This window comes from Colius striatus, chromosome 7 (assembly GCF_028858725.1).
Source record: "Colius striatus isolate bColStr4 chromosome 7, bColStr4.1.hap1, whole genome shotgun sequence".
Taxonomy (NCBI): domain Eukaryota; kingdom Metazoa; phylum Chordata; class Aves; order Coliiformes; family Coliidae; genus Colius; species Colius striatus.
The window spans coordinates 4,146,465-4,172,005 of NC_084765.1; the positions used below are offsets into that span (position 1 = coordinate 4,146,465).

A 25,541-nucleotide genomic window follows, 5' to 3' on the forward strand; every position below is an offset into this window, starting at 1 on the left:
GATCATCACCCTCTGGGCTCTGTCATTCAGCCAGATCTCGATCCACCTCACTGTCCACTCATCCAAGCCACACTGCTTGAGCTTTCTGATGAGGATGTTACGGGAGACAGTGCCAAAAGCCTTGCTGAAGTCAAGGTAGATGACATCCGCTGTTCTCCCCTCATCTAACCAGCCGGTTATGCACCCATAGGAGGCTATCAGGTTGGTCAAACAGGCTCTCCCCCTTCTGAATCCATGTTGACTCCTCCTGTCTTTATCCATGTGATGTTCACAATGTGTTTGTGCTTTAAAGCAAATAATTCAGTGCAAATTTTATGTAACCACATTAATTTTTTAAAATAGCATTTAACACAGATTTAGGTTATGCTAACAACTCTGTTAAAGAATCTATCTCTGACCAGTTTAAATGGTGTATCCACTGCAGACCCTGCAAGCGGAAAATGGAAAACTTGAGTTGAATTAGATTTAATTTCATGTGTAGATAGACCGTGGTTTTACTACCAGATAAGCACAAACATAGCTAAGCTAACATGAATTTTATGTACAAACCTATTTCACAGGAAGAAATCTCTTAAATCAGAGAGTAAATACTATGCAGAAAAAATGATTTTATCAGGATGGGATAGAGGGGGCTGTCTGCTGATGTACCATTGCCTCTTTGCCTTGTGCCTGTGGATATACAATTCACCTGCAGGTACACACAGGTACACACCTGCTTGGGTACCAGGGGTAAGAGTGGTACTGATAGCAGGACACCCTAAGCAAAAGTAAGAAGATCAAAGTTCTACTTGAGTAAAAGCAGATAAATTACTAAGATGCTTTTGGAATGACCACCCCAGAGATTTCCTGGAGTGTATTACCTTGCAGGCAGGAACAGCTGTTACCAGAGATCTTACTAATTAAGCAATTAGGCAACCAAGTTATACTCTTTGCTCTGGCTAACGTGAAGGTGTTTGAATGCAAGAGCCCTCCAAGCCAGGCATTGCTTTTTTTTTTTAGGTTTTTTTTTTTGTGACATCCCAACTTTATCCAAATGTACAGTTTATTACTTTACATTTAAGATGGCTGGAATTTGTGTGGTGCTGAACCAAACCACGACATGCTAATGGGAGGCAGTAGAGAGAAGGGATCCTCCGGCTCTACAGCTGAAATGGCTTGATTTGAAGCGTAGCAAAGCTAGATCAGCTGCAACTCTCACTCTGTTCCTGTTCAGTGGGATGGGAACTTGATCTGAGGCCTATAATCTCTACTTCAGATTTAAATCAGGTGTTCCACAGGGGAGAGTCATTGTGCATATTCGATGCAGGTGGTGGTCTGTTACTTGCCAAGGATAGAACCAAATTAACGGCTGAAACGAAGAAATATTTGAAGAAAGGTTTTAAAGCAGTCATCAGAGTAGATTCTCAGGTGGCTCACAAGTATCTTTAAATACCTTCCCTCTTTTTTTACACTTCAGAGGTAAGGAAGAGTAGTTAAGTAAGTTGAGCAAGGATGTGCGAGAAGCCCGAGGATCAGTACAAATTTCCCTTTTATACCTCAGAACTTCTTTTTGTTTATTCATACCAAGCATAAATTATTACTAAGACTAAATAGTTAATGAGGGCTGATTCCTACTATTTTTAAGCCAAGAGTGAGGAGAAGGCAGTGGTGAAAACGCACGCTCCCGGCCCGCGCTCCCACAGCCCCCGGCACAGCTGCATGGCCGTAGCGTGGCCGGGACCCCCTGTCCGCGGGGAATTCACCTTTGCGGGGAGGGGGAAGGGGCTGGGTCCTCTCCGCTCCTCGCCGCACCCGTTTAGCCGGTGGGGAGCAGGAGAGGGTGGCCGGGGGGGCTCCCTCTGCGCCGGGGGCCGCTCCACGGCGCGGCCGCGGCCGGGCGGCGGCGCTGGTGAGGCTCGGGGGGGGCTCCGCGCGTCACGGCAGGGGGCGGGCGGGGAGCCCCCGCTGCGGGGGCGTCGGGGCCGCGCCTGGGCAGCGGGCGGAGCCGCCGCCGCCTGCCGGAGCCGCTCCGCGAGTCGGAGGCTGCGCTCGGCTCCGCTGGGCTCGGCGCGGCTCCGCAGTAAGCTGCCGGGAGGGAGGCGGCCGCCGCCGCCCGCGCCGCGCCGATGGGTCTCCTCTTGCTCCTCTGGGCGTGTGCGGCCGCCGCCGGGGCAGGTGAGGGGCCGGTCAGGGACCACGGGGCCAGTGTCCGCCCCTACCGCCTCGCCGGCCAGCGAGGGGCCGCCGCCCGGCGTGCGCTGGCGGCAACTTTGCGGGGTGCCAGGGGCGGCAGCGGCGAGCTGTGCCCGCGGCGGGGACCGGGAGCGGCCCCGGCTCCGCCGGCTGCACACCGCGGCGGGTCCGGGCATCCCGCGGGCAGCGGAGCGGGCGCCGGTCTCCTCGGGGCATATCCCAGCTCGCTCGCAGCGGGGAGCCCCGGGGGTGGCCGCTCCGCGGGTGCCGTGGGGAAGGCGAGGGAAAGTTTTCTGAGAGCAGCGTGCGCGCTGCGCCCCGCGGGGACGGGTGCGGGCGGAACGGGGCGGCCGCGGCGGGGTCCAGGCGGGCGGTGCGCGGTGCTGCCCGCGGTAACGGGCTGGGGAAGCCGCGTTACAGTGGGAGGCGGCTGCAGACGCGTTATTCCTGCCAGTGTTGTGCCCGGTACATTATTCGTATACTGTTGCGAGACCAAAGTACCGTTTCTTCTTCCATGTGGAGGCTTTGTTCTCTTTCCCCTTGCCCCGGGTACCGCTCCTCCTTGGTTGGAGCTCTTGAGAGGAACGTTTCTCGGTGGTTCTTTTAGCTGCTCTCAAGGAAATTACCCAGCCCAATTATCAGAAGTGGAAAGGAACCCACGATTTAAATTTACAATTATGGTAATTATTACTCTGTCAAAATCTAGTGGGAAGAAAATATGATCTGTTTCTGTCGTAGGTGTGTCACTACCGGTAGTGTACATGGACGTTTGAAATGGTCAGTAGGACCTGAAACTCTGCTACTTGGAATTGCAGAGCCGCTCGGAAAGTTCTTTGTGTGCAACAATTGCTGCTGAGACTGTGAGAGAGAAGAGCAAAATGCCTTTCCTAGACCGTCCTTTTTACCGTTTGAATGATAGGGACATGGAAATGGCTTGGTTGTGTTGAATGTGCTTAAAGTTTTTCCATCCCCAAATAGCACATTACACATGTCGAGGAAATTATAAATGTGCTGCATACGTTGCATGGCTGCACGTTAGCTTGATGGAGCGTGGCGTGATTGCTGGTGCTTGGGTGTAGGTGATAAAGGCACAAGCAGAGAATACAAGCTGTCAGAGCTGTAAGGCAGAATTAATTTCTTTTAGGGATTTCCTAGTGACATCACTCATAATTATATGGCTCAACCCTCTAATCTACTGTAGTGCCTTCAGTACACTTTGGGCCAAATCCGCCAAGTCCTGAGATTGATTTGTGCTCCCACCCACCTGACTGAATCATTTGGAGTTTTGTGTGTTTAAGCCACCGATTTAAGGGGAATGTCCCAATTACTTTAAATAGGAATTGAAAGAAAGTCAGGATCGGGCCCAAGGCTTGCACAGCTCTCTAGTGAGAGCAGACAGGCTGATCATTAATTTTTACTTCAGAAAGAAACAGCATTTTCATCTGCTTGTTCTACTGAAGAGAAGAGATGCAGCATAAAATACTAGATGCAAGTGTGGTTGATATGCCTGTGGTATCTTTCTGATAGACTGTGGGAGACCACAGGGGAAAAGGAGGCTTGGTTATCATAGTGAAGCTGCTGATTTGTTGTTTATTAATTATTAACTAGGCTTTTGAGCACTTGCTGCAGTTTGAAGAGACAGCACAGGAAAATGACTAGGCATTTAAAGTACTGTAGGTTCTTGCTAAATAATTGCTGTGACACTAGAAATAGTCTCTGGTTTTGAAAGCATTTTAGAAGCTGGAAGGGGGCACACTGAAGTTGTCACACAGGATCCTTCACGGGCATAAATCGAAGCCTGTGGAGGTACAGTGATCTATACTTGTTGAGCCTTGGGTATTCTGACTGGAATAAACAGCTTTAATAGAGCAGTGGAGCTCTGGTGATTTATGGGAGTGCCTATACTTGCTAGATGTGGTTTCTGTCCTCACTCTGTTGATATCTGTGGCAGAGCTTTCAGTGACTGTAGTGTGGTCGAGATTTGTCTTACTGGACGTAGTACGCCTTTTCCGTTGAGCGAGTTTTAGTCCCTGCTCGATCTCCCTTCATATTAATAGGCTTTTGCTGATCTGAATGTATCTAACCCCTTTCAAATGAGGAAGAACATACTGTGTTTTTGGAAGGGGCAGCAAACACTGTCTTTCCTGATAGGTAAGTTCACACAATCTACAGTGTGCTACTTTTCTTCTGAATGTAAACCTCAGAAGAAATAGCTAGTCTTGTTTTTTTCTTGTAAAACAAGCATTGCTTTAGTGTGTGGTTTTTTGTTTGTTTGTTTTTCCCAGAAGGGCTGCTTCTGTATTTATGTGTATGTTTGAGTCTGGAGTTTGTAGGCTGCAGCCCTTGCACGGGGAGAGTTGCTATAGGTTGGGAATCCATGGATCGATAAGTTCTTTCCTGTTAATCAGAGGCAGGTGAACTAAAGGAAAGCAGTTACTAGCAAACGTTGGCTACAGCAGGATGGATGTGTTTCTTCAGCAGGATCATGACTGTATGTGGGTAGTTTGGGAGTAGGAGAGCTGGCTGACTGTATTTTTGATGCCTGTGTTTCTTCCAGAAGGGGAAGGTGTTCTCAGTTGTCAGTGTGTGCTGTCAGCTGTGGTCATTCAGTGCCTGAGCACCCAGGGTACATGAAGTCAAAGACAGTATTAAAAGCCTGATGATGTTGCTGATTATCTGGGAAGTTTCTGCCTTTGGAGTTCATTTGGCTTCATATTCTCTAATTTGAATTTTCTACTATAAAGTGCTTATTCTCAGACTCTTTTGAAACCACTGTGTATGTTCTCACTTGGAGAAATCAGCACTCTCAGAGATTCAGATCTTAGTTTTCTTTGTAGAGTAAGATGCTAGAGACCTCCTGAAGTTGTCTTTTCAATATTTTTTACTGCTCTGTCCCTCATGGAGTGGAATCCTCTGCATTTAGCACAACATGTTATTCCAATGTTTTCATTCTTGAGTAAAGGAAAGGAGAAAGTGCTGTGGTAAAGATGATTTATGAGTGGAATATGTAACTTGTTGGTTCTGTACACCTCAGTAGTTTTTTAGAGCCTCTCCAGGAATCGAACTAGAGTATTTGCTGATTAACTGATCCAGAAGCAGAGTCCTGGAATAACAAATGAATCAATTTAGATGTGAATGTGAACTCTGCTTAGTGGAAATGAATCTGGATGTGCTTTACAGGTAATATCCTTGTTCCATGAAAGTCAGGGGGACTTTTACCATTTGCTTTAGCCGTGTCTGTTCCTGTTACTAATCAAATCAGTGAAAAAAATCAGTAGGAAAGTGCTTGGATCCTATACAAGATATTTGACCTGTGTCTCAGGCACAGGTCTCGTTTCACACTTACTGCTGATAGACACCAGGGTCAGATCGACCTCTTCCATCCCTAGAAAAAGGAGATATATTGAATGAACTTGATGTGCCTTAACCATCAAGTTGCCTTGAACTTTTGAACGCAGTTGTTTGGACTTCAAACCACTTGACTGTGTGTGTCTTTTCTGTCAAATACAGTCAGGTCCCTGCTAGTTCAAGGGCTGTTCAATATTTTTCTGGGCATAGGACATTTCTAAATTTTGAGTTCAGATCTGTGCTCCTGCAGACCAGAAGGTTCTGTGCCTGGTTTAGGTGAGTGAATATCTGCTATTTGTAGGTAGGTTTTGGCACGCTTCACAGGCACCGGCTGTGCTGAAATACGGAGGCACGCTTCCACAGCAGTATCAAACAGCTTTGTGAGTCACCCAGGGCTCTTGGATTACAGGATGGCCTCTTTTCCCTGCTACCACGGTCTCCAGGGTCATTCTATCCACTTGGAAAATAGATGACGTTTAGACTATCAGCTGTAGGGCCTGATCTGTTAGTCACTGCTAGATACGAGGTGTGAGAGGAATTTTCAGTCCTCACGTCTCCCTGGAAATAGTGTGGCCAATAGACGAATGCTGCAAATCTCTTTCATCTTTATGCATAGGTGGTTCTGCTTTTATTTATTTAGTGCTTTTCTGCCTTATGAAGATACTGGATTAATGTATCAGTTTTAGAGCATTTTAACTTGTGTGTAGTAAAATCTGTGGAAATGGTTTAATTGAAAGAATTGAAAAGGAATATCTTCTCTTTGCTGCAGCAGACTTACAGTCTTATAAGTAATTACTGTATACAGTGTGTATGTGAAGGTACTAGAAATGTCTGCACCAGATATTCTTCTCTGTTCTTTTCATTACCTGATTTGAAATAAAAATTGATCTAACTCCCTCTCTCTGTGCCTCCAACAGCTGTAGGATTTGGAATGGATCCTGAATTAGAAATTGATATCATCACAGAGCTGGATCTTGTGAATACAACCCTTGGGGTAACACAAGTGTCAGGATTGCACAATGCAAGCAAAGCATTTTTATTCCAAGGTAAGACACACGTCCTCAGTTCTTTTATCTCATTTCTGTCTGCGTGAGCTCATAAGATCTTCGATGCTGAACTGATCTCCTCCAATAGTGATCTTTCTAACTGTTGCTTTTTACTTAAGGTTGGTTTTTTTGCTACTTTCCTGAAATACATACACACACACACATATATATATATTTTTAGTGTGTTGTCAGGTACTTGATGTTAAGGATCTTTAGGGAAGTCTTTTTAAGTAGACTTTCAACACTCCCTAGTATTTATTTCTAGCTAAATACCTCAAGGTAGTTCCAAGGCATGGATTTGATTCTTTTGTACTTTCTCAAGACACATAGAGCTGAAGCTATGGAACTATGAGAAAGCATTTAATGTGTTGACACTGACTAGTAGCATGTAGCAAGTCTTTCATCATCTTTCTGGAAACTGTTAAAGTGAAAAGACAGAACAGTATTGTGTTTAGCTGTCCAAACTGGTACCAGGTACAGAATAAGGCACTTGGAGTTGTGATTTTGTTTGTTCAATATTCTAAGACAGTTCTTGGGAAGTATTCTAAAGATGATGGTTTTTTTTGGTGTGTGGGGTTTTTTTATGTATATTTTTATAGAGTGAAGTTCTGTATGAATTAACAAGTTTTACCATGGACTTAAGTAAGGTCCAGATTAAGAGACCACGTCCCATGGGGTGGAAGCACCAAGCTGCTACAACAGGCTTGTTAGGCAAGGAAGATGTTTCTATCAGTCAATATGAACATGCATGTTAAACACAGTTGGGAACATTTTTATTGTGGAGGCTTCCTATGTTCTTCCTTTGTGCTTTAGTCTGTGTTGAAGTGTGTTAGTGTCTCATTTTTGATACTTGTCCTCTGGAGCTGTTTCAGGGATAAATGACTATGATCTCTTTTAGCTTCATTTCTGGATCTGCAGTGCTAGCTGACTTTATTGCATGTAATGAAAGATGCAGGTCCCATAATCTTAGTTTGTTCTTTATTTATCTGGCCAGGACCAGTTTAGGAGCTGGAGCAGAGAGACTTCTGGAGAGCTTTTCAGAGTTTTAGTCATATTTACAATCTGCTGTGATATAAACAAGTAGCCCAATTTTCACTGATTCCCAGGTTAATGTCCAGAAGAACATCAATTTATTTATTTAAAGCCATCAATTGTTTTTCTTCCCATGCCTTGATTCTATGTTTGTATCTTGTGGACAAACAATATTAAGTTCTAGTCATTCCTCCAAGGACTGCAGTGGCCTAACTGCCTTATAATATTTTAGTATTTCCAAGTGCTACTCCATGCAGCTAATCACAACCACAGCAAAGAACTGTCATGGTGAGTTTTCACAGACTGATGGTCAGAGCTGCAGGGAGGAAGACTGAGAGATGTATTTTTTCAGAAGACCAGTTGAAACTACTGATACTGAAAGTAGCTTTGAAAGGCTAATGGTGAAGATGTTCTAGATATTCTGTTCTTTTTGCCTTGAGGGACCCCCACCTGTAGTTTACAAACTTAGTGTGCAAAGGTAGGGCTTGTAAAATTCACGAGCAGATAAATTGGAAGACAGATGTTCATGGGAGGCAGTGAACAAAAATTCATTGTACAAAGTGAATAAACAATTTGAAATCTGTAGTTAGGTAAATAAACCTTCATTTTAAATGCCCTCAACAGAAATTCATTTTGCTAATGCACACAGGAATAGCCCTGTGCTGGAATATTGCCTCTAGTATAAAAGTTCTTGGAAGATGGCTCAGGAAAATGATTATTTCCAGATAAGCTGATCAGCCCTTGGGCCAGGAGAGGACTAAAGACCTTTGGTCTGTTACTCCATCCTGAGATAGGTCTGCAAGGAGTCTTTTGCTGCTGCTGTCAGATAGGATGGAAGTCTGAGGCTGCCCTGTTGGCTGCTTCCCTCCCTGTTCGTATCTGTTATTTGTTAAATGTCAACAGTAAGTCGGCAGCTGTATGAATTCCCTTTTACTAACAGAGGTGACTTACTTTACAGCTACAGTTTGGCTGTGTGCCAGAGGTCCTTTGGCTACAGTCAGGAGATAATTTTGATTTTTATCTTGCCATGCAGTAAAACTGATACACAACTCAGGGCCATGAATGGACAACTGCTATGTCTAAGTTAGAGGCAATAGTTTTTCCCCACAGAGGTTCACCAAAAAAAACCCCAGCCAACGTGACAACTCCCATAGGAGGAAAATGATTTGAAGTTAGTGCTTAGTTTCAAAATTACTTGTATCCTTTTGAACCACCTATTCCAGTCTTCAAGAGTGGTCTTTTCAGCAAAGCTTTTCTTTGATTAGCTCTTACCATTTGTGAGTAGTCGGCGCATGCTGTGCCTGCTGTGACATGCTGCTCCAGCATCACCTTTGGGGCTCTGGGCAGGGGAGGCCCTGCTTCACCTGGCAGGCTGACTGCTGAACATGGAGCAACGTTAGAAGGCCTCTTCACTCACAAGGTTTCACCTCTGAGGATTTCCTAGTTTAGGAAGCGAGAAGAGTTTGTATGTTCTTCAGCGTGTGCTTTTCACAGGGAGTTTTACCTGCTGCCTTTGGCAGTGTCCTTACAGCAACGTGACAGGGCTCTGAGCTTACACAAAGGTTCCCCATGGATCACTTTCTGTCTTGTAAGATGTATTTGCTAAAATGGCTTTGCTGGAGCTGTTCAAACCGAGAGTGTTCTTTTGTGTGTCCCAGGAAGTCTATGTCTTTGAGCTAGAGAAATGGAAATATTTCTCCAACCCAGACAGTTATGTGTATAGCTCTAGTGAAAATATAGATTGTTCTCCTAAGCAACATTCTTCTTCTGTGAATTAAACTCTTTGAAATGGAAAGCTTTATAAGTTTCTATGCATTCTTTCAGTTGAATTTAGAGGCAAAAAGAAGAGATGAAGAAGGGGATATTGGGAAGACAAGGACAACAGAAAGAGAAACTAATATTTTAAATTAGATTTTTGATCAGTGATGTTAGTTCTCTTACAGTAACTGACTTGCTGTTTGTTACAAAGTTTCTAGGGAGTGATGTTATGATTTGGTTTATTATAACCAAAATGTGGAAGGACTCTCTTCCCTGCAGAGTTAGAGATTTCAGTCCAAGACAACCTTAGAGAAACCAGTGGAGTATTCTGATTTTGTAACAGTATTGCTGCTAACAACTGAAACTCAGATTTATCTGTGAAGCAGCTTTACAGGCAAAGAAACAGTTTCATCTCCATCACAAGTTGTGTGACACCGTAATAGAACCAAAGTGGCAACTGAGAGATGTGGGTTGCCTTTGGGCAAGCAAATTTATTCCTAATTCAGAAAAGCATGGAAACCTATAATTAAGTGCAGTCATCTTAGTGGCCCTGTTGGGCATGGGCATCGACTATCAGAGTATTTCAGCAGGATTTTTGATTGATCAGTTCCTCTGTGTGTTTCAGTTCTGTTCTCTTTGAAATGTGAATGAGGGAATCCAAAAAGCTGGGTAAGCATTGACAGCGTGAATTAAGTGAAGTGTGGATATCTGACTTGTAATTGCAATTCTGCAAACAGTCTGACTCTTAAGATCCCTAACATTATGGTTTCCTAATTTGTTTATTATTTCTTTATCAAACAAGAGGAAGAATGGGGAGGGAAATCTGTGTATCCAGGTGGATTGTTCTAGCACAAAGGGACAGAGGCTGTGCGGGAATTCTTGTCTAGAGTGCTCTTGGGGAATGGGGTACCCAAGATCCTGGTGTCAGGCCTTACATCTCACCTCCAACCAGGAGTCCAGATAATTCAAGGAAATAGTTCTGAGGGTGGCTGGGAAATCACTGCAAAGAAGTGTATTGAAAATATTAACTGTCCATCTAGTACATTACAACAATGTCTTGCAAACATTGAGTGAAGACATCAGTAAATAATACCTTAAAAGCATGACAAAATGATACTGAAATTCCTAGAACAGGATTATGGTGTAAATTTTAGTCCATTAAGAAACACTGACCCATGGTGCACTTCAGTGAGGCTCATTCCTATTCTGTATTTCAGATGACAGGGAGATGGGGCTTGTTTTGACCACATAGATGGAAGCCTTAGCAGGATCTTGAGTTCAGTGACAGAGAAAGGCTCTCCTTATAAATAAGGCAAGAGGATGTGCTTAACTGGTCATTCTGCTTCTGGGTAGACTGAGCCTACTTTTTATCCCGACTGTTCCGTTATGTGATTACCTTAACCAGTCTGGCTTTTGTTCTGTGCTCAGTTCTTGTTGGGGAAGTAAAATTTGATTCCATTTACAAGGTGTCAGCTATGCCCACTTTGTTTTAATTCTTCTCTTGGCATCTCTTTGGAACTAGCTGAGGCTTAAAGCCTTTAAAACTGCCTAAAGCAGTTCCCCCCAGAAGTTTATTAAGGCTGTGCTGTTTTCTTTCAGAGCAATCTGGCAGTATTTTTCAACTTTGTCTTTAAATTAGGAATGGTCTTTTTACAGTGTATACTGTGACTTACACTTAGTAAAATAAACCACCAAGTACTGTTAAAAGTCTAGCTTTATGTAGTCATTGCCTTCCTGACTGTTTCTTTAATTGCTTGAAAACCCCAACTGGCCCCTAGGTCCTATAGCACAGAATACAGTCATGCTCCTTCTTCCTACTTGTTACTGGTGACTGCTGAGTTGTTTTCTGTTCAGTTGTGACTCCTGTAGGTGAAAGAATAACAGGTAGAATAAAGCACAGAATAAGGCAATATTTTTGTGACAAAAGAGCGAATCTTGTTGAGTTGCTGAAAGAAAAGGGCTGTCCTGCTTCAGGCCAGAAGACAGAGAAAAGCTGCGGTCCCAAAGTGGGTAGAGATGCCTCCCAGCAGACGTACCTGAGCTTCCAGATGAAGTATAATCCCTTCTGTTGATGTTTTTTTCTCAGTGTTGTGGATTCTGATTTTTTTTTAGACATGTTCCTCCTTGACTTGTTAATTCCAGATTCCACTCTAGGAGTCTGAGTCCTAAAAGTCACCTTTCGTGGTGCCAGATTTGAAGGGATTGGATTGCTAGCCAGCTTTGAACTTGGTGGATAAGGAAAACTGCATAAGTTGATCTTGTCAGGAGTGGGCATACACCCTTTATATCAACAACGTTAGCTGTGTGTCTGCTAGAACAGTCTTCTGGATAGACTTGCTATGCCCTGGCTATGTGCATAGGGCAGTAGGTCAGCACTGAGATGTGCTCAGTACATTCAAAGGCTGAGTGAGTAGACTGCTGCCTTGGTTCATGTATGAAAGTCTTCTCCCCTGAGTCTGTGACCTGTGTGCTATGGCCAAGGTTTTCATCCACTCCATATATTAAAGCTCAGTTATGCCAGCATAACATGCAAGATGTGCAAGCTGCAGAGCTCAGAAAAGAGCCAAGAACTGAATTAGAGCAAGCAGATAACAGCTCGAGGATGAAACTTACGATTGCTCTTCCCGAGTTAGACGTCAGGGAGGTCTGCGGTGAGTAGGAGAGATAAAGTTTAATTTTGGAGTTCAGGGCATCAGTCCCTCTTTACATGAGATAATGCAACAAGAGTAATTGCTTTCTGCACGAGCTCTCTGGGTATGTTTATAGCAAGTATTAAGCATAAGGAATATTATTTTCACAGAGCACAAATCTTAAGATATCAGAAAAGTGAAGAAGGCATAACTTGGGTGACTCAATCTTTGTGTTACAATCAGTAAAAGAGAGTGTCTTTTCTATGCTTGGTGGTATCAGAATATCCCACGATGCTGGAAGGTTTTAGGGCAGTGGTGCATAGCCTCTGGGCAACCTTTTCTCAGGCTGTTGTCTTACGCCTCTGCTCACTTGGATGTGGTTGGCAGAGCAGACAGTGACCCTTGTGCTGTTGGAAAGGAACTTTTATGTTGTGTTTTTAACCAGGGATTACCCACTGCCCACCTGGGCTGGGAGCTGAGTGCCTGCACAGCCGCTTCCTGCATCCTGCCATTCCCCCATCTTGAGGTGCTGCCAGGGAGGGGCTGGGCCATGCCCTGAGGTGAGGTGGTCAGAACCGGCTGGAACTGGCTATATCCGGCACACCTCCCCTCACAGAGCCCCTGTGCCTCCCCACACAGTGCACGTTTATCTTTGCGGAAGCTCTGCTTTTTTTTCTTTCATTAAAGGGAAGATTGGTTTTTAACTCGTTACGTGCCCTGTTGTGCAGGTCTGTGCTGGTTTCTACAGGGACCAGGTGAATTTGGGGTTTTACCCCGTGTCACTTGTGTGGTGGCTGTCACTGATGGCTGGCATGTCAGGAGGGAAAGGCAGCTGCTGTCGGGTAAAAAACCATTTGATCTGTAGGCAAAAATAGCATCTACATTCTGAGGCATGTGTCAACCTCTTGCACTGATTATCTGGTAATAATAATCCTTCCTTGGTGCCAAATTTTGACTGTTTCTCTTTTCTTTACGCTGAGATCTCCCTTCTGAGATCTTCCTCAGATCTGGAGACAGCAGAATTGATGTTTTACTTGAAGCTGACCTGCTTTCAGGGCTCACTGGCTCTAAAGGCAGCAATGAGCACCTCTGCTTGCCTATGGGGCTGCCTCATGACCTGTGGCTGAATTGACATGATGGACTAGGCCAGCATATGTCTTCCCTTGTAACAGAGGTTTGTTGGGTGGTGGCAAATAAGGCCCAGCCCTCAGGAGAATGGGATCCTTGGCTATGCTTCGTACTCATCCTTTGGGATGTCCTTCTGCTTTTACAAGCTCTAGCCTGACCTTTAGGAACTGTGGCAGCTTTTTGCCATCCTAGAGAGTAGTCAGAGAGTTCTGTCAGTGCTTTCATATCTTTCTCAAAGCTGCTCTGTAAAACACTGCTAAAGTAAGAGTTAAGATGCCAATGGCTGGGCTGGCTGCACCCAAGAGGATGGAGGAAAGTGTGATGGGATGGTTTCTGAACTTATGTCCACAAGCTGGTTGGAGAGCAAGGTCTTGATGTTTTTGGGAGCTCAAGTACTTCTGTGGATTTCCCCCCTTCCTTCCCAGACCGCTGTGGAAGCTGGAGAGGAGAGAGAAATAAAGCTGGAAATGTAGGGGCGAGGATATGTAAAGTGATAATAATATATTGGGCATGAATGGGCTCCCCTGAGAGCCAGGAAGTGATACAGATTGGTGCTGGGCAGTGGGTGGTGAGAAGCAGCAGCTTGATGAAATTAACTGTGACAGGCAAGGTGATGAAGCTGGGCCTCAGACAGGGAGATGGAGGGGAGAGAAGAGAAACAGCTATGGTGAAGAGCTGGAGGCCAAGAATGAAGCGGGTGATGACTGGGCAGAGAAACTGTGACAAGAACACCACACTGACTTGAGTGGAAGGGATGAGGTGTAGGGATGAAGAGCATGGTAAGGGGACCCGAAGACCGTGTTTGGGAGAAGCACTCTGGAGAGAGGAGCAAGAAGCTAGGACATGGATGGGAAACCCTAGGCCTGCAGTCTTAGACTAAGTGAGTAGGACTGGAAAAGGTTTGCTTACAGCAGAGACAGCATTAGAAGAGCTTAATAAGGAAAAAGCACTGAAAGTTCAGATTTGGTAGTACTGTGAAGTTTTTGTGATGTGTGCTAATATTGAACAAATTGTTTTGAAAGATACAATTTGGATAATGTGTGCTTTTTATTAGTGATTTAAAACCTTCATTTTTCTGTGCTGTGGTTGTTCACCTGTAAAGCTGAAGTACTAATGCTCTTTCCTCTAACAATAGGGGTGTGAAAAGAATTCATTAATATTTGTAGAGGTCTCCAATACTGTGATGGAATAATTAACTTGGTCAGGGTCTGCTCTGTCTTCAGAGAAGTGTTTGAATACGGTAGATTGACTGTTCAAGGTGAGCCTTGAACAATGAAAATAAAGCAGAACTTCAGATCTTTGATAAATAAGTAGTTTACTCTTTGTTCTTTGTGCACCGACTGAGACCCTCTAGAAAGCTATGTATTTGATCCTGTAATTAAGAATTGTGCTGAAATGCTCATCCTCAGAAAGCTGAGTAAATTTTGCCTGTGAAACTTGAACCCTAACATCTAACTTGTGTTTTTTGTTTGGTTTTTTTTTTTAATGTAGCTAATGTTTTAATGTTTTGTATGCACAATGGTGGATTTTTTTTGGCTAAGTGATTTTTTTGCTTTTGTGAAACTGACCATTTTCAGAACAGAGAAACAATCTGCAGCTGGAATACAATGGGCTAGGAGAGGACGAATGAGATGAATCGTCTTCAGTAGAGGAAATTAAAGATCACTTGAGACATAATTATTGAACAATGCTTTGAGGCTTCCAAGACACATAAAATACCGTTAACTTTGTCAATTCCCAGAAAGAGTTTTTAAAATACTCGTATGTATCTGTGATTGTTTTCACTCTTGTTCAGTGTTTGAATTGTGTGAGAAACCTGTCTAGGAGTACAATTTATCCAGTATATTGATATGAAGGTGTTACTTGTAAATCCACGCAGAGTTTCTCGTTCTATATCCTCTCAGTTCAAACAACCCTCCCCCTCCCCCTAGTTAGTAGAGACTGAAATAGAAATCCAGTCACATTAAACCACAGTGACCAATTTCTACTTTTTTCTATTTTTTTTTTGATCCTGAATGTTGTTGTGCTGCCTTCTGTTACTTGACATTTTTTGGGTTTTCCATCATATCTGTAATGATTAGGAAAGAATTCCGAGCACACATTGCCTCTGTCCTTGGCAGTTATTTTTGCTTTCCTGGGAGACAGTAATTGTGCTACTTGTCTGTCTTCATTGCCATGGTGGTAAGTACAGAGGGGAAGTGGGATAAGCTCTTCAGTATTTCTATACTGTGCTAAAAGCCTTGTATGCTTCTGGTAACCTGTTGACAAAGTCCTGTAATGAAGATAAGCAGAAAGGAAACCAAAGGTCTCAGCTCTTCAGTGGGAGAAGAGGATGCAGAAATTAGCTTTTGATAATGCTAGTAGGTGATACATGCATCTACACTGTGAGCATCTACATCCTTACAATGGAAGTAAATCAATTTAGGTGAAAGTAAGAATAACAGTTTGAGTTTCTTGTATCTTCATCAGAACAGAAATAGAACAAAAATCATCTTTTTCCAGCAAAGGATTTGGAAAACCAATACTCTTAAGTTATATCATACTGCCAGCAATCAGGTTTTATTAACCACTTGTTCAGTAGACAAATTGTTGTGGTTTTGCCCAGCCAGCAATGAAGCACCACCACAGTCTCTTGCTCACTGCCCACCATCCACCCCCACCCTCCTTAGGATGGCAGAGGCCCCAGTGAGATGGGAGGAAAAAAGGTAACCAAGGATGTTGCGGATTGAGACAAGGGCAGGGAGGACTCACTGCCAACTATGGTTCCGGGCAAAACAGACTCCAGTAGTTGACTTAGAGGGGAAAGTAAGGGAAGTTTGTTCTACTACCTACAAGAAACAGAAAGGAACAAAAAGCAAAAACAGAGCAGGATGATGAGAAAAATGCAACCAGTGCTTTAAGATCTCCCTCCCCCATCCTTCCTTTCTTCCTGGGCCCAGCTCAGTGCTCCTGATATCTCTACCTCCTCCCCACTCAACGACTCGGAGAGGGGGCAGGGAATGGGGAATGTGGTCATTCACTCACAGATGGACTCTGCCGCTTCTCTCTTCTCACATGAAGATGACTCCTTGCGTTCTTCCCCTGCTCCAATACGGAGTCCCTCCCATGGGACACAGTCCTTAATGAACATCTCTGGTGTAAGTTCTTCCCAACAGCTGTGGCTTCTGCAAATACAAGCCCTCCCATGGGACACGGCCTCCTCTGGACACAGTCACTGCCCCTGACACGAGGTGTTTTACAAAGTGCAAACAAATCTTTACTTCACCACTCCTCTCCACAGGATGCAGGGGAGTCTCTGCTCCAGCACACCTCCTCCTCTTTTCCCTCACTGACCTTGGGGTCCACATGGTTGTTTATCTCTCTTCCACTCCTTGCACCACCACCATCCGGGAAAAAGGGAGGAATTGCAAGAAGGAACAGGAATAACCCTTCTCTTCTGACTTCTTAAAAAGTGATCACGGAGGTGCCTAATTGATTCAGCCCCGGAAGGGGATCTGACTGGGGAGAGTTTCAAACAACTTCTTACAGGAGCCATCTTTACACCCCCTTCCCCCTTACCAGTAAGAGAACTACACAAAACCATGGAGTAAGAATATCATTCTATAACATCTTGTCAAACAGGCCTGTGTGAAGTTGAGATGAAGCTGAATGGGTAGATGGGTTGTACTGCCTTGACGTGAGTCCCTGCACAGTATCCTGGGGTGGAGAATCTTGCCTAAGTTCAGGGCGAGTCTCTGCATCTGATTATGTAGATCTGGGTTGCTGGACAGAGGCTGGGGTAAGAAAGCAATATCAAAGCATTACTTGGCACTGCTGAGTTAAAACTGCTTGAAATACAGAGGGAGGGAAAAGCATTGTGGAAGACTTGGGTTCTTGCTGTAGGCAGTGAAACAAAGTGGCCTATTATGGTTGATTTTGACCCCAAGAGGGATGTCTTCATTTTTAAGACAATTTTAGTAGAAATGTGATAATGTCCATTTGATATATTCACACCCATCCTACTTGATTAATTTATTTCTAAACAGAGCTGTATCTTTTGTGTAAAACGAAATGGTGTTACTTGAAATTATTATCACACTCATTTAAACACATTCAATGATTTTTTTTTTTTTTTTAAGATTTTGCTCCTTTGAAAAGTACACAAAGGCAGATATAATCAGACCTAATGCAAGAGCCAGGCATGGACCATTTCCTGTGGTGAAAAGCCCTGCTGTCTCAAACTACCTATCAAGAATAAAAATTAGATGCTACTTGAGGCCTCAACCTACTTCTTCTGTGCCAAATTCCAGATTAATCTTGCCACCTGCGGTGTGGGTGTATGAATGAGGCGAGGGGGACATTTTTTCCTCTTATTTTTCATTTTTGCCACATAAATGGTGTGAAGTAATCATGTCATACTGTGCTGGTTTATGGCATTATACCATGTGATTGCTTTGCCTTTTGTGGCCTATTCAGTGATACAAAATGCAGAACATCAGATTTTTTCATTTTTGATGGAACAGATGAGGAAAAAAATTGGTTTTGGCACCTGATGTCCACCTAAAGCATTAATAAAAATCTTTAGTTACTTATGTTGCATACCTGCTGAAAGAATAAAGTTGATTCTGTATTTCTGACAACAAGGATCTGTGAATCACTGTTTTGGAGCAATAAATGCTGTAGCTGAACACTGGTGTTTTGGCTTCCTAAAAATCTCATCACAGCCTTTGTGTTCCCTGTCCTCTCTCCATAGTTACAGCTGAGTTTGCCACTGGTCCTCTGTGCTATAAATAAGGGAAAAATAACACAGGATCCCTGCAGCTGCATGGGTTATTTTACTGAGTCTGTCTTCCCCTTGCACATCTGAGTGACTTCTCCCTCTGAAGCTGTGAGTTTTCTATTTGGCATCAGTGGGAAGAAACACCTACAGCAGACTAGTTTGTGTTTTTATGTCACGTTCTAAAGTCATGTCCCCTCTTCTTTTTTCTTTTTTTAACTCTTTTGTAAACCTCAAGGTAGCAAAGATGCTCTGAGAGCACAACACATCTAAAACTGGATCTTGGAGGTGAAATACTCATTGCCTCTATGATGAAAGACTGTCTTCAGATGACATTCAGACTTGCCTCAGCTTCTGTCTCTCTCCACTTTGGCTCATTGTGCATAACAATGTTGAAATTTTAAAGCCTATTCTTGGGGACTGGAGAAAACAGAAAGCCAAGATGTGTGGGAGGAGAGTGGGGTTTGTGTGTCTGTGTCATGATTTTTCTTGTTCTGTGAAGATCTCTATGGATGTTCATCACGCTGTTTGGGAAATGAAGCAGTACAACCTTAAAGCATGATGTTTGTAGAGTAATTTGGTAAATGCCAATGATTTGGAGACCTCATGTTCTACACTTTATCTCAAGTCATCTTTCTAGGGGAATCTACTGACAAGTTGTGGTAGAGGTGCTCTGTGCAGTCTTAATTACAGTAATCTTATTATGGGAGTGATGGAAGTTGTGCAAGTCCCCTTCATGCTAATTCATTATGAATGCAGAACAAAGTTAAGTTTAATTCTTTGTAATAGTATTGCCCACATGTTTAAAAGTCATGGTCCTCTGTGCTGGCCTTTTGTTCTCTGGTGCTGGCAATGCTTTAAATGTTTTTTGGTGTCTTGCAAGTATAAGCTTTCAGGTGGGGTATTTTGCCTTTCTAGCTTTGTGCCATCCTAATTGTTTCAAAATGTAGTCACTTAAAAAAAAAAGTAAACATTATTGCTGGTGCTATTGCTAAGGGCAAAAAAAAAAGTGAAAAAGGGGGACACATGTGGCAGTTATATTTAAATAAAAGCTTATTTTCAGAAACAAAGGCTTATGGAGCAAGAGGGAGCCCTTAGTACCCCAAGCACGTTTTCCGTTACGGATGAACCCACAGCAATGGATGCTATCAAAGTTGTCATATTTTATTCATGAGTTGTGGTATGCTTGGGTGAAATAAGAAAAGCAATGCTCCAAATCATAATTATGGTGTACAAAGATAAAACAGTTATTATTGTGACATTTTTGGAAAATTTTTAAATCTCTCAAATAATTCATCTAAAACTTATGGAGGATGCCTAAGTACAGTAGCTGTGTTTATGCTTCTTTTTGGGGGCTTGGGGAACACTTCACAGAGAGAATTTGTACGGGTTTTGGGAGAATATACAAATGTGTGCTTATGTGTGTTCCATGAAACAGACAACTAGAATATTGAATATAAATGTAAAGAGGCTGACAGCAGAAATTATACTTCAGTAGAGAAGGGCTTTGACAAATGTATTAAGCCTCATGCTATTATCATGCAGTTAATAAATAAAACAGACACCCAGGATTTAATTTGCTTTAGCAATGACATAGAAGTGATTTTTTTTTTCAGAGAGAAAGAAAACAGAAGGGAGAATTAGTTCATGAAACACATTTGTTTAATTGCTGTACAAATTGTATGTAGAGGATAAAGAAAAAATCATAAGATTTGAGTAATAAATGAGTGAAATGTTTTCAAAGTAATTAAAAACTATTTAGAGTTTCAAGTCTTTGGGAGTTTTTAAACCAAGAGAACACTTCAGCATATGCTTACTTTGAACTTTATGGATAATTTAGTTGCCTTTAGTTGGATTATTCATGTGGTAAAAGGCTTTAGTGAGCTGGAAATTGAAACCTTGATGTAGGGGTAGCCAGGTCTGTTAGCTGCCGTAAGTAGTGTTAGACATTGCAACCTCTCTTTGTAGGTGAAGAAACTGAGTTGGAGGTTTCTGTTTTGTTGAAACTTCCCTGATGGTGAATTATTTAAATCTAGTATTTGGATTTACACTTTTAAGAATGCAGGTTTTCACCAGGGAGGCAAATTCTGTTTTATACGTGGCCTCACTGAAGTTGGGGCTTTTTAACAAAGTCAAAATAATTTAGTTGTTCAGCTTCTCTCCTGCTTCAGTGGGACCTGATACTTAAGGTTTCTTTGAAAATCCAGGTTTTGGATTACTTGTTGACTGCATGTGTCATGTTAAATTTAGGAATCCTAAAGCACTTCTGAAGTACTTGATATTACCATTTATTTTTAATGCTATTGCCATAAAGTATGAGCAGTATCTTATTACCTGGAAGAGGGACGAGTGCTAGATGAGAAACCAAAATGATTACATACTTCTTAAGACTACAAATGGATCAACTTCTCTTCATGCACTATTGAAAAAGCTTAAATTCTGTTTCTAGGCTACAAACACAATAAGGGTTATAATGGGAGGAAGTAAGTCCAAGCTACAAGGAGTAATTATTTGCAAAATCTGGCTTCTATATCTGACTAGCAGAATACCTGAAAATATCTTGTAGAAGGGAAGGGAGAAATTGCTTAGCTTGCTTTTGCATGAAGCCAGAACAGAAACAGTATTTTTGGGTGGCTCAGTGTGTTGTGTGACAAGAGCATTTAATATACTCTTAAATCAGATCGCTGCAGTGGATGGTACTCCTGTGAAACTGACAGTGTTATCAGTAATGATTCTCAGCAATTACTGTCTTTTCCTAATGTTACATATGTTGCTACTGGCTCTATTCAAACATGACAGTGTTGCTGGTGTAGTCACTGCTCTTTCTGTTACAGTGTTGTTGCGATTTTCCAAATTTGCAAATAGCGAGCTTTAACTTTATATTCACAGTAATGTGATATCTCATCTAGTATAGATAAACAGTTGAAAAAGATGTTATAATCAGTGACTCCTGAACTAATTAACTAACAACACATGTAATTCGATTAACTCACATGATTGAAGAGCAGATTATGTGCTTTTAGTGTTAGTGTAACTTCTGGAGCGTTTCTACTAAGCATTTAATTTAAGAGATGAACCACTTGTAAATAGTCTTGATTTCAGCATGAGTCCCTTGAGAAAAGAACTGAACCTACTTGAGAAGGTGAGCCTGAGCTCAGGAGCCACTTAAAATGTTTGAAACAAGTTAAAGAGACTGCCTTGAGTAACAGGTGATACACAGTAGTAGCAAGGCGATTGTGGTTCTCAGCAGGAAGCTTATTGCAAAGCCATTTGGCTTACTTCAGTTTTCTGATTTTGTTCCCTAATGGCCAAATGGCTTGAAGACAGCATCAATTGCTGCACTACGGGTATGCCCAGGCCTGCTGCTTACCCTTCTGTTGCTGCAGACACGGCTCCAGCCTTTCCTTGGTCATTTGGGTGGAAAAGACAAGGAAGGATCCTGGAGATAAGAAGCTTCTATGCAGCAAGAGATGCAGTTCCTTGATATAAGTGTAGCTTCTTGCCACTGTGCTTTCTGTCACCTAGTGCACCTTTGGCTGGCTGAGGCTTGAGAAATGTAGGTGGCAGCTTGCTTTCTTGGCAGGTAATAATTCCAAGTCTTGCGCAATATCTGCTGCTCTGTTTGTTCCAGAGGACTCAATTTCCATGGTTCAGTTTGAAATGCTGATGAAGCAAACAAAGGACTTGGACTCTCTGACAACGACTTAATTAACATGAGTGTGGTCATTCTAGCTAGTGCTCAAGTCGGGCCAATTTTCAAGAAGTGAAGAGTTCAACATTAAGCCACTAAATCAACTAAATTATTGGTTGGGGAGAAACTATGATTTGGTAAGTAGTCTCAGTTTGATTTCTTTTAGTAACTCAAAATTCTACTGTCCCTGGCATCTGGAGTTTGAGGACTGGGTTTGCAATAGCTTCCTGAAAGGGATGAAATATAGGTATAATTTTAAATGCTAGATTAATTTTGTTAGGAGAGACCTAGTTGAAGACTAGTTTACAAACATGTATATCAAAATGACAGCAATAGGTGAGCGCTTAATGCCAAGGTAGTTTTGCGTCACACGAAAGGAGAGTTTACACTGAATTAGATGATTTTTCCACCTTCTCTAGCAGAACTGCTTTTGCTGTATAGTCATGGGAACTTACCTTTGTAACATTAGCTATTCACCCTGGTAATTGCTCCATCCTCTAATTTAATGAAAACCCATTAAACCGAAACAATAATTAAAATGAGACATCATCTCTGTAGGAGGCTTGCATATTAAAATCACCAAGCATTTCGCTGCAGACGGATCTTATTCTTGAGAAACAGTGTTTGAAGCAACATGTAAAAAGTGATTTATAATGAATACTCAGAATTTAGAAAGCTGTGCTGTTGAACATGATTTCCTACTGTTTATTACTGACTCTGAGTGGAGCTAGCAAGGCAAAACATTTACAGTGTCTTTTTGCACCAATGAGAATACCTAGAAGCTGAGATGTAAGAAAGAAAACATTGTACCCTCTTTGATCCTCTCTGGCAGCATAGTTTCTAAGAGAAGGGTAAGGTGTTTTCACCCCTCTCTCTGGGTCGCTGTTAGGTAGGACAGATGTTGCAAGGGAAGGGCCCAGAGGGCAACATGGTGCTCGCTTAGCACCTTAATATAAGCTTGCATTTATTTTCCTTTGGCAGCCTGCTGAAGCTCATACTTTAGCCTGACTTGGAAGCGGTGTAGGCGAGTGGCATGCATGGTGAATGGATCTGAGTGTGTGCTTAGATGATGTCTTAGATATACTGCTTCTTGACTGGTGGATCTCTGTAGCATGGTGTGGACTGTCTCAAGCTTTTAGTGCTGATAGCTGAATTGAGTACCCAGAGCGCTCTGAGGGATTAGACATAGAATCACCTAGATTGGAAAAGACCTTTAAGATCATTGAGTCCAACCCAGCACTGCCACATCTACCACTAAACCATGTCCCAAAGCACCACATCTACACATCTTCTAAATTTTTCTATGGATGGTGACCCAACTGCTTCCCTGGGCAGCCTGTTCCAATGCTTGACAACCCTTTTGGTGAAAAAAAAAATCCTGGTGTCCTATATAAACCTTCCCTGGTGCCACCTGAAGCCATTTCTTCTTGTCCTATCTCCTGTTACTTGAGAGAAGAGATAGACTTCCACCTCGCTACAACCTCCTTTCAGGTTGTAGAGAGTGATCATGTTTCCCCTGAGCCTCCTTTTTTTTTCAGACTCCTCGTAGGACTTCTGCTCTAGGCCCTTCACCAGCTTCATTGACCTTTTAACATGCTTCAGCACCTCTGGAGCCTGTGCCTATTCCTGTGATAAGAGCTTGTTGCAGAGCCTTTTTTTTTTCCCTTTGCATATGAGAAATTTGTGGGAATTTTTTCCTCACAGCTTAGAATAAAAAATAGGTGCTGTCTGCAGATAGCTACATGTTGCCCTTGCTAGACAGGAAGAGACACCTACCTAAAGTGTGTCTCTGCTTGGCAGTGAAGTGATTTCTTTTTGGAGAAGAATACTCATGGTTCATGTTAGCATCCTTCTGTGAACTTTTGGCTCTGTTTGACACTTGATGTGGAGCGAGGAATTGTTTTAGAGGAGCAGGCATCTATCACCAGTAGTGCTTTGGGTGATTGGTTGATGTTTTTTTCCTTTTTTTTTCTTTTTTTGTGATTACATCTTCAAAAGATGATTTGTGGGACCAACATGTAGAAAGGAGTCTGTGTACTGGATCCCACTTGGTCTCAGATGCTTTGATGAAGGACCTACATTCAGTGAACAAGAAGGGTTTTGTGATGCTGTTGTGTGTTTTCATCCTTAAATATGCTTAGAAACTGTCTACACTGGGAGTTAATAATCTTGAACCCTCCTTCTACCCTTGGTTCCATTTTTGAAATGGTGATGACTTGAAAAACTAGGGCACTGTGTGAGTTTTTGGTTTTTCTTAATAGAGGTTTTAGTTGCCCATAGGAAGGTGAAAACCAATATGCTGCAATATTAAATTCTTTAATTTCTGTAGCTGAAATCCAAGTTTTCTGCCGTTGCGGCATTAATTTGCTTGTGCAGAGTGACTGTACAGTGGTTCTTCTGAAAGTATGTTGAAACAAGTAGCTTTTAAATGATTCAAAGTACCAACAAAACAATATGTTCTGCAATATGTTTGCTACCAAGATAGGGAGGTAAAAAGCAAAGGTATTCAAGCAGGATAGTGAATGATGAAACATATCTGTTGCTTTAGAAAACATGAGTTGACTTAGAACTGAATTTTAGTATTTTTTTCTCTAATGGAAACATCTATTAAAGAAAAACAATTTCCCACATTGATTGGGATTAGGCTTGTAAGAACTGGTGCACATTTTTCATGGCTTGAAATTCCAGCCTAAGTGGTCATATACTTCCCTTTGTACCACGGATTGTTGGCATTGTCATCAAAGTAAGTGTGCCATGAACCTTATCTGCTTTCCTAGCATTCCCCTTTTCTTTCTCTAACTTATTTTGTTTGCTTCTGTGTGGTGATAATTTCTTTACACTGTTTCTAATGGAGCTGAAGCCAACTTCTCCCTTTATCTTATTTATGGCCTCTAATATGTTCTGTGCTGAACATATTAGCTAAACATATTAGCTAATGCCTCAGGTTTTAATCTTTAGTTCCTAGAGCTGGTGATGCATGGTGAATCTACACAGCAAGACGTAACTTGAGGGGCTCAGTCAGGTTTGTAAGGACTGATACTAATCCTGAGTTGTTATACTGAAAGAAAGGAAAAAAAATTGAACCAAAATGGCGTCAGAAACTGCAGGGTAAAACTAAGGACATTACTCCCCCCTCCACGCTATCAGGGTGACCTCGGTTGGGGCTTGTTTGGGTTTTGACTTGTTTGGGCATGTCTGGACATGTTGGGGTTTGTTTCGGTATGGTTGGGGTTTGTATCGAATGGAACTGCGCAGGTGTGCTGGGATTTTCCTCTCTCCTTCCCCACACTATTGATGTGCAGATGTGCTGGAATTTTCCACTCTCCTCCCCTCTCTATATAAACCCTCCCCGCCGGGGCCTCGGGGTCACCTCCTCTATCTCCTGCGTGAGGTATGAGACACAAATAAGCTCCGAAATAAAGCCACCTCGTGTTTTTGCAGCAAGCTGGTCTCTCGTCTTCCTTGAGGTGATCGCCGTCCGGTATTCAGAGAGAAAGTTCCGAATAAGGGAAGCTTTCAATACCTTCTCAATTCTGCTTGTCTTGTAGAGTTAAGTTAGTGTATAATGAAATACCTTTGATATGTACAAGAAAAAGCTTGCTCTGACATAATTTGCCTCAGAACAGCATCACCATTCATCTGGACTGGTCATATGATGAAGTGAAAACAAACTTATGCTCAAATAAAATATTGAGGCTTACTTTGAAGGTGCAAGAAGGAAATGAGCATTGTAATTGCAGCTGCAAGTAGAATTTATCGAGTTGCCTGAGGGTGTAAGAGCCTGCTGCAGCTATGTAGAGTGCTGTGGACTTCTGCAGATCATGGCCAGAATCACACTGTGGCTACTGACCCTCTGTGTGAATGTAGTCCTGGGTGCTGGTTCCTCTTATAGCTCTTTTTGACTTGATAGAGCTCTGCTGGTCAGGAGCTGAATGGGCTCATGTGGGATGAGGCAGCTAGAAGGTAAGGTGACCCTCTCC

At 42.6% G+C, this 25,541-nt stretch overlaps 1 protein-coding gene across 1 annotated transcript in view; it reads left to right on the top strand.

Moving 5' to 3' along the window:
- Positions 1-2,105: 2,105 nt before the first annotated feature.
- The window catches only part of NELL1 (neural EGFL like 1), a 281,494-nt gene continuing 258,058 nt past the window's right edge, over positions 2,106-25,541 (top strand). Inside the window, exons 1-2 of the mRNA XM_061999665.1 lie at positions 2,106-2,154; positions 6,438-6,566. Of these exons, the coding sequence (XP_061855649.1) occupies positions 2,106-2,154; positions 6,438-6,566 (178 nt within the window). The remainder of the gene's footprint in view (positions 2,155-6,437; positions 6,567-25,541) is intronic.